Raw genomic sequence first — 15,250 nt, 5'->3', positions numbered from 1 at the left:
CTGTAGCCTACCAGGTACCACCGTCCATGGGATTTTCCAGGCAAGAATACTGGAGTATGTTGCCATTTCCTTCTCCAGGACATCTTCCTGACCCAGGGATTGAATCCAGGTCTCCTGCACTGTAGACAGACACTTTACCGTCTGAGCCACCAGGGAAGCCCCATAGGTAACATACTCCTATATAATACATATTATACATACATAATTTTTTAGTCTACCGGTGTCATTTTACCTGTTCAAATGAAGTGTAAAAACCTTACTTCACTTTACTTTTCACCTTTTATAGTTGTTAGTAACATTACCTCTACATGTTATACTTTTCATTACTGTCTAGCCTTTCAGCTCATTTTATCTTTCTAGTTGTTTTCAAGGTAGTACTGGCAAATGTCATATGTAAGGAATTTCCATCAGTGATTTTGGCCCTCTCAAAATACAACCAGCTCCTGGTGACACTATCACCAACATAGTCTTTGAACAGCATTTCTGGGCTTGAAAGAAAATAAGGAAAATCTTCAATTTGTTCTCCACTCTGGGAGATAGAGAAGCCTCACTACAGAATTGCAGCTATAGCTGAAAAGTTCTTTGGGCCTTCTTCCCAAGAGTAAAAACCAAAGCTAATAACCTATTTCATTCTAATAACCTATTTTGAAGGTCCAGCTCACTGGATTCCACAGACATGAGAGATTGCTTGATAACCAGTGTTGTTTTATTCATGACTCTCTTCCATTTATTCAGTAAATAAATTTAAGAAGGTGACCATTTTTTAATAAGCCAAGAAATCAAATTTTAACTTCCAAGAAATACTTTTCCCTCATGATCTTGACTCTTCTACTTTAAAATCCTGTTCCAAAGATGGCTCAGTACAAACTTAATCCTTCAATAAGAACAATAATGATTACTAATACTTATTCTATGCCAGGCTGTGTTCCAAGCTTATACATATACCCCTCAAAATGATCCTAACACATAGATATTTGGGCTCTCCTCAGTCTGCAGGCGAGGAAGCTGAGGAAGTTGAGTCAAATAACCCAAAGTTTCCCAAGTAGAAAGTGGTGACAGCCTTTCCCAGCCTTTCTACCTGACAGCCTATCCCTAATATACTGGTTCCAGAGTCTGTGCAATAATCCTTTAGTATAGACTGGATAGTAGTAGTATAGACTAGTATAGACTGGCCAAGACCAGACCCAGTATGTGTGATGATGTGAGTCTTTCTCATAGAATGAAATGTAGTATTTTCGCAGAGAATACAGGTTAAACCACAAATACATTTATTCCTCTAAGAACATTATGCCATCTTTTAAATTTTAAAATAATTTAAAAAATTTTAAATAGTTTTAAAATAATTAAAAAATTTTATAATCAATTGTCTCTTCAGTTTGCTTGCTCTTATTAAGCTGATTTTAAAAAATCCCAGAGCTGAGCAATTTACCAGCACCATCATTAAGTTGCAAATTTATCTTCAGTCACAGAGCAAAAATACACTTCAGATAAACTCAGTAAAATAACTTTAAGGGTTCACAGGAGTACTCACACCTAACTGTCATGCATTCCAACACCTCTCACAGCCCCCCTTTCAATTGTCTAACTCCTGCCTTGGTCTTTTTACAGTCAAAACAAGGAATCACCCAAGTGAGATAACCCTCCAGAACACTGCTGAGACATATTAAACAGAGATACATCCCAGATCCCTGTTCTAAATGTTAAAAAGGTATTAGCATATAGAGAAAATATATGTAGATATATTCCATTAAGTTCTAATGAGTCTTTGCTTCCCCCTTTTTGATAATGTCTTCAATTTCTTCTGAGACCTTTCCTTTGTAGTCATTTGGTTCTATTGCATTTAACTTCTTTTGGTACTCCAGTGGCAAACCGTTCTCTTTTGCACCCATGCAAATGACCTAGAAAATGGTTAAACAACAACAACAAAACCCTCTTTTAGTTAGGAACATAATTTAGTTTAGTATACCACAGCTTTATTTGTAGTATCAAATAAATTAGCTTTCAGATAACTCTAGAACAAACAACTGTAGAACAAAATAAAGCGTCATTCCTCCCAGGATGAGTATGAATATACAGGGAGTTTTCATAGCCCCATAGGGATGGATAGCAACTGTACTCAATACTGTGGTTTAAAATATTTTTAATAAAAAACTTATTGTATAGAACTTGCATGAAACGAACAAAATCTTTTAAGAAACAAACACCATTCTTCAAAGAAATTTAAAGTTTATAGGGAGCAGTTGTTAGTTGAATCCTGGAGTCTACTCTACCTCTGAATTACACATGGGGGAATAAACAGCAAGTGTTTATTCAATGGTACCCCCCAGATCCACACCAGGCTAATTCCTCTAGGCTCCATTCTAGAAAATTCCAGATTAGGCCCAGGAACTGGGTCACCTTCTCCAAGTATCATGTCCTGATTGAACCTGCCAATAAGTACCTAAGTTTGGGTTTCTGAAGAGGGATGTCAGCCTCTCTATCCTTAATTCTTTTCCTGTGCGTGCATGCTGGATTTTGGAAAGGGCATGACTTATCCCTCCATCTAGAAATGGAAAACATTTTAGCAGTAGGAAATATATTTTTGCCCTATAAAAATGAATCTTGGGGTTTATGAAATACTATTTTGTGGAGAAGAAAAAATAATTAAAAAAAGCATAAGTATAGAATAATTACAAAAAATACACTCATACATGTTTTTAAAGAAAAATATGTCTAGGATTACGACTCAAGTACATTTCTGAGAGTTTTTTTTAATAAAGTTTTAGGGACATAGTTCTATCATTACAAATAAATTGGAATGTTTATTCAGTAAATAACTATCATTTTTGTATTAAAAACATTTTGATTGAAATAAATTGTTCATATAGAATTTAAAACACAAAGCCTTTTAAAAATAAGATATTCTGTCATTCAACTGTGAAAATTAACAAGGAATCACCAAAAGTCTTTGTAAGTTAAAAAGGATACCTTTTTATACTGGGGTGATGGGGGAACACGCTCATAATTTGTCATCTGATAACTTCGACAGGTTATTTCTTTTCCTTCTTGAGTTGAAACAGTAACTTCTATTGGGACATACATTCCACTTTTAACCCCTTCTTGCCTGGAATCAGAACAGCCACATTTTAATCATATGTTGACTCAGCCAAGTTAATTTACTGGATTAAAAATTTTAACTATTTATGGATGTATGTGTTCTCTATGTATTTGGGGATAGAGTAGAACATACTATAAATACCACCACATCAAAAGTAAGCTTAGCATTTCAATTAGAAAGCTGGAGACTTACTATTACTGGGTATACTTCTAACAGATCTTTATATTAGTTATTGCAAGCTTTATAACCCTGAAACATCGCTCTTTATCTACGAAAACTGGACTGAGTTCTGACAAGAGAATATCCATCCTGCAAAAGTAGACAGGACAGCTCATTCCTGTTTGCAAGTGAAGTAAAGTGGTAAGCATGTCAGATGTTTGCTCCTCTCAAATCCTACTCTTTTCTGTCAACTTTCTTTGTATTAAATGCTCTGCCACACAACTCTTGAGTTCTAAAAAGCATCAAAACATTTCTAATATGTTTTGAAGTTTTACAAATTATTATCACTTTTTTACTGATTGAACTGCTACCTTAAAGAATTATTTTTTAAAAATCTGACTCTTATAAAAACTGAGTTGTTTTTGAAATCGGTAAAAGTATGTAATAATTACAAAAATCTTCATGCTTTCTCACAATATGAAACTACAAAGATATTTTTTATTAAAAAAACAAATAGAAAATAAGGACTTCCATCAATTATAGAAGAGATTACAAAAGTCTCCCCAAATCTTAGAGTGTGTAACCCTTCCAGGTTTTTCTTTTTAGGAAATGAACATTATACCTTTTAGGTTAACTCTCAAGTGTAAAGAATATGTCCATATATATACACACACATTCGTGCATATGATCCACCTTCTAAATTAGTAATGATTTAACTTATAATTAGAAGCCACCTACTTATCCAGAGAACTTAAATTGCTTTTGTTCATTTTCCATACTACTCCCCATACTTCATCGCCAGGACTTTCAAAAATGGTGGCTATACCTCCATGCCAAGTTTCACTTGTTTTGCCTTGGGGATTGCCAAAGTCAAGTTTAAAATCCTACAAAGGAAACCAAAGTGATATGATCAATATTCACATGAACCAAAATTTCCCTTCTCAAAATAAAAACAGATTTACCTTCAACACCATGTAATTAAAACATATGTTTTGAGTTCCTTCTATAAAAAACACAAAGATAAACAACCAAGGACCCAGATTTCAAGGACTACATTTTTCTTAAAAATAAACTGTATACTGAATATGCACATGTATCTTACCATAAATAAGAGGTTAAGGGGGACAATAAATCCCATAATCCTGATGCCTTAACACAGCTATCTTTATTTTTGAAAACTGCTTCCCAATCAATCCACTTACTTACACATACATTTTAACTTAGAGGCAATCAGAGTGTGGGCTTCCCTGGTGGCTCAGTGGTAAAGAATCTGCCTGCAATGCAGGAGACGAGGGTTTGATCCCTGGGTCTCAGGAAGATCCCCTGGAAAAGGAAATGGCAACCCATTCCCGTATTCTTGCCTGGGAAATCCCATGGACAGAGGAGTCTGGTGGTTGCAAAAGAATCAGACACAACTCAGCAACTAAACAACAATAATTATACTGCACATAATTGTTGAAGCTGGGTGATGGCTGCCTAAGGTTTATAACATTATTTCTACTTTCATATATGTTAAGAGTATCCTATTAGCATTTATTTTTTGCCCGAAGGGAGCTGTCATTTGAGCGTGATTTGTATACTTATAAATTTTAATATTCATGAATTATATTAACATATCTATAATAATCATAAAAGCAGTTAACAATTACTGGGTTCTGTACACTGCTATGGACTTTTCAAAATCCTGTCAACAACTTTTTATACACATTTAACAGAAAGAAAAATGGTGGCTCAAAAAGATTAAGCAACTTGCCTAAGGTCTCACAACTAAAGTAACAAAGTCAAGGTTTCAAGTTGTTAGTTTCTTCCCTCAGAGATGAGTAATCAAAGGAGAGAATGAGGGAGATTAAGAATCCTTACTCAGCTGTTTGGTCTAGGAAGATTTCTTTTCATTTTTTCAGAGTTTAATTTCCTAATGATAAAAAAAAAAAAAGTTGGATTAGATAATAAATCTAAAGTTTATATTTTATCTCTGTTACCTTTATTTTCTTAAAAAACCTTTAGAATTTCATTAAAAAGGTTCATTTCAGTGACCAGTACCTTTGATTGGTATATTAGATGTTCTAGGACCAGGTATCCTTGGCAAGACATCGGGCGATCTGATAAAAGATACAACCACACTAGGACCTGTCTATACAAAAAAGATCTTCATGACACAGATAATCACGATGGTGTGATCACTCACCTAGAGCCAGACATCCTGGAATGTGAAGTCAAGTGGGCCTTAAGAAGCATCACTATGAACAAAGCTAGTGGAGGTAATGGAATTCCAGTTGAGCTATTTTAAATCCTGAAAGATGATGCTGTGTAAGTGCTGCATTCAATATGCCAGCAAATTTGGAAAACTCAGCAGTGGCCACAAAACTGGAAAAGGTCAGTTTTCATTCCAATCTCAAAGAAAGGCAGTGCAGAAGAATGCTCAAACTATCGCACAATTGCACTCATCTCACACGCTAGTAAAGTAATGCTCAAAATTCTCCAAGCCAGGCTTCAAAAGCACGTGAACCGTGAACTTCCAGATGTTCAAGCTGGTTTTAGAAAAGTCAGAGGAACCAGAGACCAAATTGCCAACATCTACTGGATTATCAAAAAAGCAAGAGAGTTCCAGAAAAACATCTATTTCTGCTTTATTGATTATGCCAAAGTCTTTGACTGTGTGAATCACCACAAACTGTGGAAAATTCTTAAAGAGATGGGAATATCAAACCACCTGACCTGCCTCTTGAGAAATCTGTATGCAAGTCAGAAAGCAACAGTTAGAACTGGACACAGAACAACAGACTGGTTCCAAATCGGGAAAGGAGTATGTCAAGGCTGTATACTGTCACCCTGCTTATTTAACTCATATGCAGAGTACATCATGAGAAACACTGGACTGGATGAAGCACAAGCTAGAATCAAGATTGCCGGGAGAAATGTCAATAACCTCAGATATACAGATAACACAACCCTTATGGCAGAAAGTGAAGAAGAACTAAAAAGCCTCTTGATGAAAGTGAAAGAGGAGAGTGAAAAAGTTGGCTTAAAGCTCAACATTCAGAAAACTAAGATCATGGCATCTGGTCCCATCACTACATGGCAAATAGATGGGGAAACAGTGGGAACAGTGGCTGACTTTATTTTGGGGGGCTCCAAAATTACTGCAGATGGTGACTGCAGCCATGAAATTAAAAGACACTTACTCCTTGGAAGAAAAGTTATGACCAACCTAGACAACATATTAAAAAGCAGAGACATTACTTTGCCAACAAAGGTCTGTCTAGTCAAGGCTATGGTTTCTCCAGTAGTCATGTATGGATGTGAGAGTTGGACTAGAAGAAAGCTGAGTGCCAAAGAATTGATGTTTTTGAACTGTGGTGTTGGAGAAGATTCTTAAGAGTCCCTTGGACAGCAAGGAGACCCAACCAGTCCATCCTAATGGAAATCAGTGCTGAATATTCATTGGAAGGACTGATGTTGAAGCTGAAACTTCAATACTTTAGCCACCTGATGCAAAGAACTGACTCATTTGAAAAGACCCTGATGCTGGGAAAGATTAAAGGTGGGAGGAGAAGGTGACGACAGAGGATGAGATGGTTGGATGGTATCACTCACTCGATTGGGCAGGAGTTTGAGTAAGCTCCGGAAGTTGGTGATGGGCAGGGAGGCCTGGCGTGCTGCAGTCCATGGGGTCGAAAAGAGTCGGACACGACTGAGTGACTGAACTGAACTGATATACTGTTAAATCACACAGACAATTTTCATTCCTCATCTTGCTCTACTTCTCAAATGTTTCTGACATAGTTATCCACACTGTCTTGATCTGCCTCCTTTCTTTTCAGCTGTTCCTTGATCTCAATTCCCTTTACCAACGCCTCCTCCACTACTTGGTTTTTAAATGTTGGAGTTTCTAAAAGTCTCAGTTTAGGCCCTTTTCTCAGCAGTTTGCTCAAGACAAAATCATACCTTCCAATGGCTTCAAATACCATCCAATATTCCAACTGTCTTTTATCTAGCTCAGGTCTCTCTTTTGACTTTGAAAGTACTTAGACCATAGTAAGTACTTCACGTGCTGTGTTGTGCTTAGTTGCTCAGTTGTGTCTGACTCTTTGTGACCCCATGGATTGTAGCCCACTAGGCTCCTCTGTCCATGAGGATTCTCCAGGCAAGAATTCTAGAGTGGTTTGCCATGTCCTCCTCCAGGGGATCTTCCCAACCCAGGGATCGAACCCAGGTCTCCTGCACTGCAGAGGGATTCTTTACTGACTGAGCCACCAGGGAAGCCCAAGAATACTGGAGTGGATAGCCTAATCTGTCTCAAGGGGATCTTCCCCACCCAGGAATCGAACCTCGGTCCCCTGCATTGCAGGCAGATTCTTTACCAGCTGAGCTACCAGGGAAGCCCAAGTACTTCAGTATGTTCACTAATATTTTTCTGCTCACTTGGGTATACAACAAGCATCTCAAACTCAGTACAGCTGACCCTTGAACAACAAAGGGTTTGAACTGCACAGGTCTACTTATCTGTGAATTTTTTTCAATTTTCAGATCATCAAAGTAACTAAGTATAGGGGAAAGTTTGTGTTCGATTAGAGACTGAAATAGAGAATATGTGTCAAAGGAACTAGGGTCCGAGTCCTGATTCTATCCAAACCTCTTCAGCTTCCTGCCCTTGGGTGAGTCATTTATCAATTCCTCTGTTTTTAAGGCAGAGGTGGCAGTTCTCTGATTTTCAGCTCAGCAAAGGGTGGGAACCACTAACCCTGGCATTGTTCAAGGGCCAACTGTATGTCCAAACTGAGCTTGATGTTCCCTCCTAAACTAATCCTCTTTTTTTTCTTTTTAACAAATATCACTATCATACACTCTGTTGCATCAAAAACCATTATCTACTCTTCATTTCACAATCAATCACCAAAGCCTAACAGTATTCTCTCCTCAACACCCCAAAAAACCATCTACCTGCCCTGGTTACCACTCCAAGGTACCATTAGCTTCAGTAGTGACCGCTACAAAAGCTTTCTAACTGCGCTCCCACATCCACTTCCAAAAGCCCTTTTCGTAGGCTGCCCCTACCCTTCCAGAGCACTTTCCACAGCAACCAGAACAAGCTTTCAAAGAGTAAACTTGATATTTCATTTGCTTAAATTTGGCAGAGATCTTCTCACTGTTGTTCTCAAGATAAAGATCCAAGTCTTCATTGGCCTCTGGGGTCCTGTAACATGTGGCCCTTCCCTACCTCTCTACGCTTCATGCTACATCCTCCTTACACATTAAATTCTAGCCACACTAGCTAGAAGACCCAGCTTTTTTCTCTCCTGAAATCTTTTATCCCTGCTGTTCCGTTTGCATCTCCCCTTGCCAGTCATTCAGATCTCAGCTTAAGTCACATCTTCAGGTATGGCTTTACTGAACACCCCAGTTAGGTCAGATCTCTAAGTCATGTACTCCCATAGCACCTTCAATGCTTCCTTAAAATAATTTTTTTCCACTCTTTTCAGAGCAGTTTTAGGTTCAGAGCAAAACTGAGAGCAAGGTACGATTCATCTCCTTTTAAGACTGACCATACCTGTGACTGAATAATCACTTGTTAGATAGTTCTTTGCTGCATCCCAGCTATAAACATCTAAGCTTCTTTACCATGTTTGGGGAATTCCCTATCTTATGAGTTTGATGGGTACATAGAGCTCAGAGCCCAACTCCCATTTTTGAAGTTTCAAATGCCAGAGACTGGTTCTCCTAGCTTTGCTTGAAGTCAGGGCATGGGCATATGGCAAGATTTAGTCTAGGACACCCACCTAGGATTTTGAATTAGAAGTCAGTGACACAGGGGAGCAGCAACTCCACTCTGGGGGTGGGAACTGTACTTGAGTTTCAGGAGCTTCCAGATACAGTGACAATAAAGGGAGGGTCCAGAACGGGTGATGCATGATGCAACGTCCATGTTTACCAGAGGTGAGTCAAAAGTGGCCTCCCGGGCTGTTACCAGAGGTGAGTCAAAAGTGGCCTCCCGGGCTGTTTCCATCTGCGATACTGGCTATTTTATAGCTTCCCTTCTATGACTGCCTGTTTTGTCAGTTCTGTGGTCCTACCTTCCTGGACATTCTGTGAGCTGTTCAACAGCCTTTCAACACATTCTTTTTCTGCTTAAATCAGCTACTTCTGTTGCTTGCAACTATGAACCCGACCAATGATAGCAGAGACCATGTCTGTCTGGTCCAACGATGTAAAAAGGCTCTATAGGTAATTTGTTTGCCTGTCTCTCCTACAGATGGGGAGGTCCTGAAAACAGCTAGCTTTACTCAGTCATCTTTGTATCTCCAGGTAAGTGCTGAAAGAATATGAACTAAATGAATAAATGTACTGTACTAAGAGCTATGATTCTTACCAAGGCAAGTGAAGGTTCATCCAGCCATTAGACTTAAGTGAGCACAGCCCTTACTATGAATGAGACACAGCTGCAGCGAAATGTCAGGACCCCTCAGGTCGAGAGCAAAAGGTTGGTAGACGGATTTTTACAAAACTAGGTGACAAGTCCTGGAGCAAAGGTAGAACAGAAAGCAACCGATTCCTTGGCTTGGGTCAGAGAAGACTTCTCAGAGGAACCAACTGAGTGGATTCTGTGATGATGGCCAGTGTCAGTGGCCAAGGGAGAGGCATCAGGAGCTGGGCAGAATGAGCAGCTGGTGGGAACGTCAGGAGGGCGAGCTCAAGGCAGCCTGGGAGGCACAGGAACCAGAGTAGCACAGCTCAGCCGGGGTCAAGCAGAGGGCTGAGAGAGGGCGAGAGGGCTGAGAGAGGGCGAGAGGGACCCGTGGGGGAAGGGGCTGGCGGAGGGTCGTGCAGGGAACCGTGATGCACTTTGAGCAGAGAGAGCTGCATTCCCAGACCAATGCTGACAACGAGCAGCCCTGAGAAAGTGAGTTTTCAAAATCCTTCCCCCTTTGTCTGCAGGGAGGGCAGAGGACATCTCGGGGGCCAGGCGGAGAGCACTGACCTGCAAGCGGGCCACGCTGTAGATCACGGCGGAGGGGTTTCGGAGGTGGATCCGCTCCGTCAGCAGGTTGCTGCCATAGGCGAAGTAGAGAAAACTCTCCCCATCCTGACTCCGAAGGGCCTCGCAGGCCAAGTTCGCCATGTCCCACTAGACGCCTGCACAGGCCTGGGATCGGTAGTACAAGCGTAAAGAGAGGACGAGAAATACAGCTCCGTGGCGGAAGAACTTAACCCAGGAACCTCCGGGGCCCCAGATTTAGAGGTTAGGGGAAAGGCGGGAAGCTGGGGCCGGGCGAGTCACCTGCGAGCTCTCTTCTGACTGGCTGCCGGTACCCAACGCTGTGAGTTACTCGCTCTGATTGGCCAACCCATCGCCTCCTCTAGGCTAGCAGCTTGGACTTTGTAATATTAGGTCCTGAGGCGACAGGGGGGCTGATTTCTCATTGGACCGGCTCCTCTTTTGTCCTGCCCCCCTGTTCAAGGCTCCCTCTGATTGGCGGGTGGGCGGAGCTCTATGCAGGGGCGGGTCAGGTCCTCTGCTGAGCTGTAGTCTCTCACAGGTCCCAGCCGGATTTTCTCCAGTGTGGGAGATGCGTGCGTGGTTCCCTGACAGTGTGTACTCTTTAGGGAGCTTTGGGATCCATTTAAAGTTAAACAGCGTCTCAGACCATGCACCCGACGGTCCCTCGGGCGGCAGCTCGCCCGGTCCCGCCCTTTGGGTTTGGAGGAATGAGGGGGGCTCTGTTCACACCACTCGCTGGTTCCCGCACCCTAGCCCTGATCAGGGGGCTTAGTGGATCAGACCTCGCACTAGAGCAAACCCCGGGAGATAGTGAAGGACAGGGAAGCCTGGTGTGCTGCAGTCCATGGGATCGCAAAGAATCGGACGCGCGAGTTTGAACAACAGCCCTGATTATCTACCTGATTACCTTTTCTAAGGACCCTTGGCCTCCTAGGAAAGCTCCTCTGAGAGTCAGGGTCTCCCTTCCCTGATGGAAGTTGCATGAGGGCCTCAAAGCCCAACTCTGCTGTTTACTGGACGTGTAACCTCGCACGTGTAACGTTTACTTGCTGTTTACTTGGATGTGCTGTTTACTGGACCTGTAACGATGGACATGAGTTTGAGCAGGCTCGAGGAGTTGGTGATGGACAGGGAAGCCTGGCATGCGGCAGTCCATGGGGTCGCAAGGAGGCAGACACAACTGAGTGACTGAACTGAACCTCGGACACCTCTTGTCTCTGGTGTCTCCTTTTAAAATAGAGATTGTAACATAAATTATGCTCACAAGTTATAAATGTAAGATATGATCCCCTATCTCATAGGGTTGATATAAATATTAAAAGTAATTTTGTTAATATTATCAGGGTAAAAGCTCCCATGTACAGAGGTATAATAACAATGACATAAAAACTCTATATTGTTAACTTTGAAATGAAAATGAATATGAACTCATAGCTTTGAAGCAATGACTATCCTTGGCACCCAGATTTTGATTTTTAAATACCACTTTTCCACTAAAAGGTACCAGGGTTCTTTGGAGAAATGGCTGATGCCAGGTCAAGAGGAGCACTCAGAACATCTTGTGACAGAAAATGAGGAGGTATTAAAAAATGAAGTTCTTTGAAAAGCACACAGAAGCCAACTTGAAGGAATGCCCACTGACCAAAGTTAGAATGATTTAAGCTTCACAAATAACTGCAGTTGATTTAAAATGTCAAACATAAAATTAATTTCCCCACGAGAGTAAACAAATCTAAAAAAAAAAAAAAAAATTTTTTTTAAACTGTCTGCCGTACTACTGGTAGTGACTTTTACACCAACTCTTTACTCTGAATACTGGTAATTTAAGAAAATAAACATTTAGCCTGCATTTCTAGTTGCAGACATATTTCAGGGTAACCAAATGACCCCAGTTGCTGAGGAAACCGTTGCCTTTACAAAAGCATGCCAGCTAAATAATGTAAAATGAAGGATAGAATTAGAAATTCACCATTTTGTAGTCCCTAATGAAGCGATTAATTCATACCAGGATCATGAGACCAACAGGTAAAAGTGCGATAGGGAACAGGATATTCACATAGAGCCAGGGATTATGGGCCAGTCATCACGGGAAATCCATAAAGACAGTGGAGAAATCCAGTCCCTTCCCACCTTAACCTAGGTCAATTTTATCATCACTAAAATTAGACCAACCTGACATTATGCGTCTCCTGATGTGATACAGTATGAAGCACCAGCATCATTTGTGAAGCACTGTTTTCAAAAATCTTTAACTTCAGAGTAATCAAGCAGGAACTACAAGGATAAAACCAAATAATCAGAAAAAAAATCCAGAACAAGTGGTGAGACATCCTGGAGAACAAATGGCTCAGTCTCTTAAGTTAACTCAGTACCTTAAAAAAAAAAAACATGAAAAGAAAAAAGGAGAGAGGCAATACTGAGGGAGGCTGTTTTAGATAAAAAGAAGCCTAAGAAACATAATACAATGGCTTGTCCTTGGTTCTGGTATAAAAGATATTTTGTGACAATTGGAGAATTTGAATAGAGACTAAAGCATTAGATGATACTAGACAGTTTTATTGTTTGTTTTGTTTTTTAACAGTACTGGGGGCTTCCCAGGTGGCTCAGTGGTAAAGAATCTGCCTGCCAATGCAGGAAATGCAGGAGACACAGGTTCAGTCCCTGTGTGGGAAAGATCCCCAGGAGGAGGAAATGGCAATCCACTCCAGTATTCTTGCCTGGAAAAATCCCGCAGACAGAGGAGCCTCGCAAGCTACAGTCAATAGGGTCGAAGAGAGTCACCACGACGGAGCATGTACGCGTACAGAGGCATTGTGCTTATTTAGAAAAACTTCCCTTTTTAGATAATATATTGGTGTATTTAGGGGTAAAATATTTGCTATCTGTATTTTAAATAATTCAGAAAAATTAAAATATGGAAACTGTTAAACGTTAAACTGTGTGTATATGGACTCTTATCATTTTCTATATTGAATATTTTCATGTTAAAAAGTAAAAAAAAAAGGTGATGTAAGTAAAGCACTTGACATAGTGAGCATTCAATAATAAACTTTATTGTTATAAAATCTGCAAATAGGAAGGTTCATACTCTCTCCTGCCCCCACCCCAAACATTAAGGCAGCAGAACTTGACATACATATTTGGTCATTTTGGTAAGCAAGTTGCTTTTCTTGGCAAGATAGTGCTCTACTGCACCATGAATTCCCAAGGTCTCTTCTGCAGAGTACTACCATTTAAAACATCCTTCTGCATTTTAAACTGCTTTTAAACATTTGAAATATATTTATTATTTATTTTTTAAAGTATTTTGACTTCTCTTTATATACTTCTAAGTGCTTAATTTTATCGTGACTGATTTTTCACAACACCAGTTTGTGAAAATTTTCTGAAGTTAAACATGGATGTTTCCTCAGACACTGAAAATCTTTTCTTGCCCCCGTGAAGCATTTTATTTAACTTCCCCATGTAGGTTGCCATGTACTGACCCCTGTTGGCCAACAAGAGGCAGTAGGTAGCAAGGGGGTTTGTTTTCTCCAATTTATTTATTTATTTTGTGGCCGTGCAGCACAGGGGATCTTAGTTCTCCACCCAGGGATGGAAACTGTGCCCCCTGCATTAGAAGCACAGAGTCTTAATCCCTGGGCTGCCAGGGAAGTCCCTCAGATTTAACCAAAATACATAACCAATAAGAAGACACTGTATAGCACAGAGAACTATACTCAATATTTTAGAATAACCTATAAGAATCTGAAAAAGAATCAGTGACTGAATCACTTTGCTATACACCTGAAACTAACCCAGCATTGTAAATCAACCGTACTTCATTAAAAACTTCAAAATAATTATTTAAAGCAAAAAAGGTAATTAAAAAAAACTTTTTATTTTTTTTTTAAACTTTTTAAAAAAGCAAAGCACACTTTAAAGACCCCAGATTTAACCAAAGCCAGGTTAATATTAGTTAACATTCACTGAGTTCTTATGGTATGCCAGTTTAAACTTTTACATATATTAGCCCATTTAATCATGAAAAGGGCCCTATGCAGAAATTACTACTATGTCTCATTTTATAGTCAAGGAAACTGAGGTGTGGTCGGTTAAATAACTTGCCCCAGGAAGCAATGACTGAAGAGACTAAGCAATCTGATTCTGGAGTCATTACTTGGTATTCCTTCCCAAATTTCTCAACTTGTAAAGCACTCATGGTCTAAATATAACTGGTTATTATTCAAGTATAATCTCTATCATATCTATAAGATTATTATGAAATAGTAGTACTAGTATTCAATTACTTGTTAATAAAGATAATGAGGACAGATTTCTTCCAAATGCCATCTTTTAATCTAGTGGACTTTAAGTTTTTGATTGTATCATTAAGACTTTTGAGCACATATAGTATATATAATAATATATATAAAGCTATTTATATGATGGGCTTCCCTGGTGGCTCAGATGGTAAAGAATCTGCCTGCAATGTGGGAGAGCTGGGTTTGATCCCTGGGTTGGGAAGATCCCATAGAGGAGGGCATGGCAATCCACTCCAGTATTTTTGCCTGGAGAATCCCCATGGACAAAGGTCGCTGGCGGGTTACAGTCCATGAGGTCGCAAAGAGTCAGACTCGACTGAGCGACTAAGCATATATATATAATATCTACAAAATATAAAATTTTAAAGTAAGTATTTTAACTCTCATATCAATATAAAACATACATATGGAACAAAGTTAATTATAGATAGTGGATAAAAATCCATATTTCAAATAGTCCTCCTGCAAATTTCCATTTTCTAGCTAATCTTGTCAGATCTTATTAGATCGTCATTATTTTTATATCATTAGGTCCAGAATGAAGAGCTTGTACCAGAAGTCAGAAGTGTCAGCTCTGTGCATTTCTTTATTCTTTTCTTGTGCTTGCAGTTTTAGTAAGAGCTTCAGTCTAGTTCTAGGCAGAAATTTTCTTTGTGATAATTAATTAGCTCTCTGGAAATCCACTTAGCCAAG

At 39.8% G+C, this 15,250-nt stretch overlaps 1 protein-coding gene across 2 annotated transcripts; it reads right to left on the bottom strand.

Annotated features, from left to right (window-relative positions):
* Positions 1 to 684: 684 nt before the first annotated feature.
* GGCT (gamma-glutamylcyclotransferase) lies at positions 685 to 10,515 on the bottom strand. 2 transcript variants are annotated; one of them, XM_061165431.1, is made up of 4 exons: positions 10,233 to 10,511; positions 3,995 to 4,140; positions 2,968 to 3,103; positions 685 to 1,898 (listed from the first exon to the last, which is right to left on the bottom strand). In XM_061165431.1, exons 1-4 carry the CDS (start codon positions 10,371 to 10,373, stop codon positions 1,755 to 1,757), a joined length of 567 nt encoding a protein of 188 aa, XP_061021414.1. In that variant the 5' UTR covers positions 10,374 to 10,511; the 3' UTR covers positions 685 to 1,754. The 2 variants fall into 2 exon arrangements, with proteins under 2 accessions (XP_061021414.1, XP_061021415.1); XM_061165432.1 differs by lacking the exon at positions 2,968 to 3,103 and having other exon boundaries at positions 1,841 to 1,898; positions 10,233 to 10,515.
* Positions 10,516 to 15,250: the final 4,735 nt, after the last annotated feature.

Source organism: Dama dama, chromosome 18 (assembly GCF_033118175.1).
Source record: "Dama dama isolate Ldn47 chromosome 18, ASM3311817v1, whole genome shotgun sequence".
In the NCBI taxonomy this organism is placed as follows: Eukaryota; Metazoa; Chordata; class Mammalia; order Artiodactyla; family Cervidae; genus Dama; species Dama dama.
This window is presented reverse-complemented; position numbering and strand designations above follow the sequence as displayed.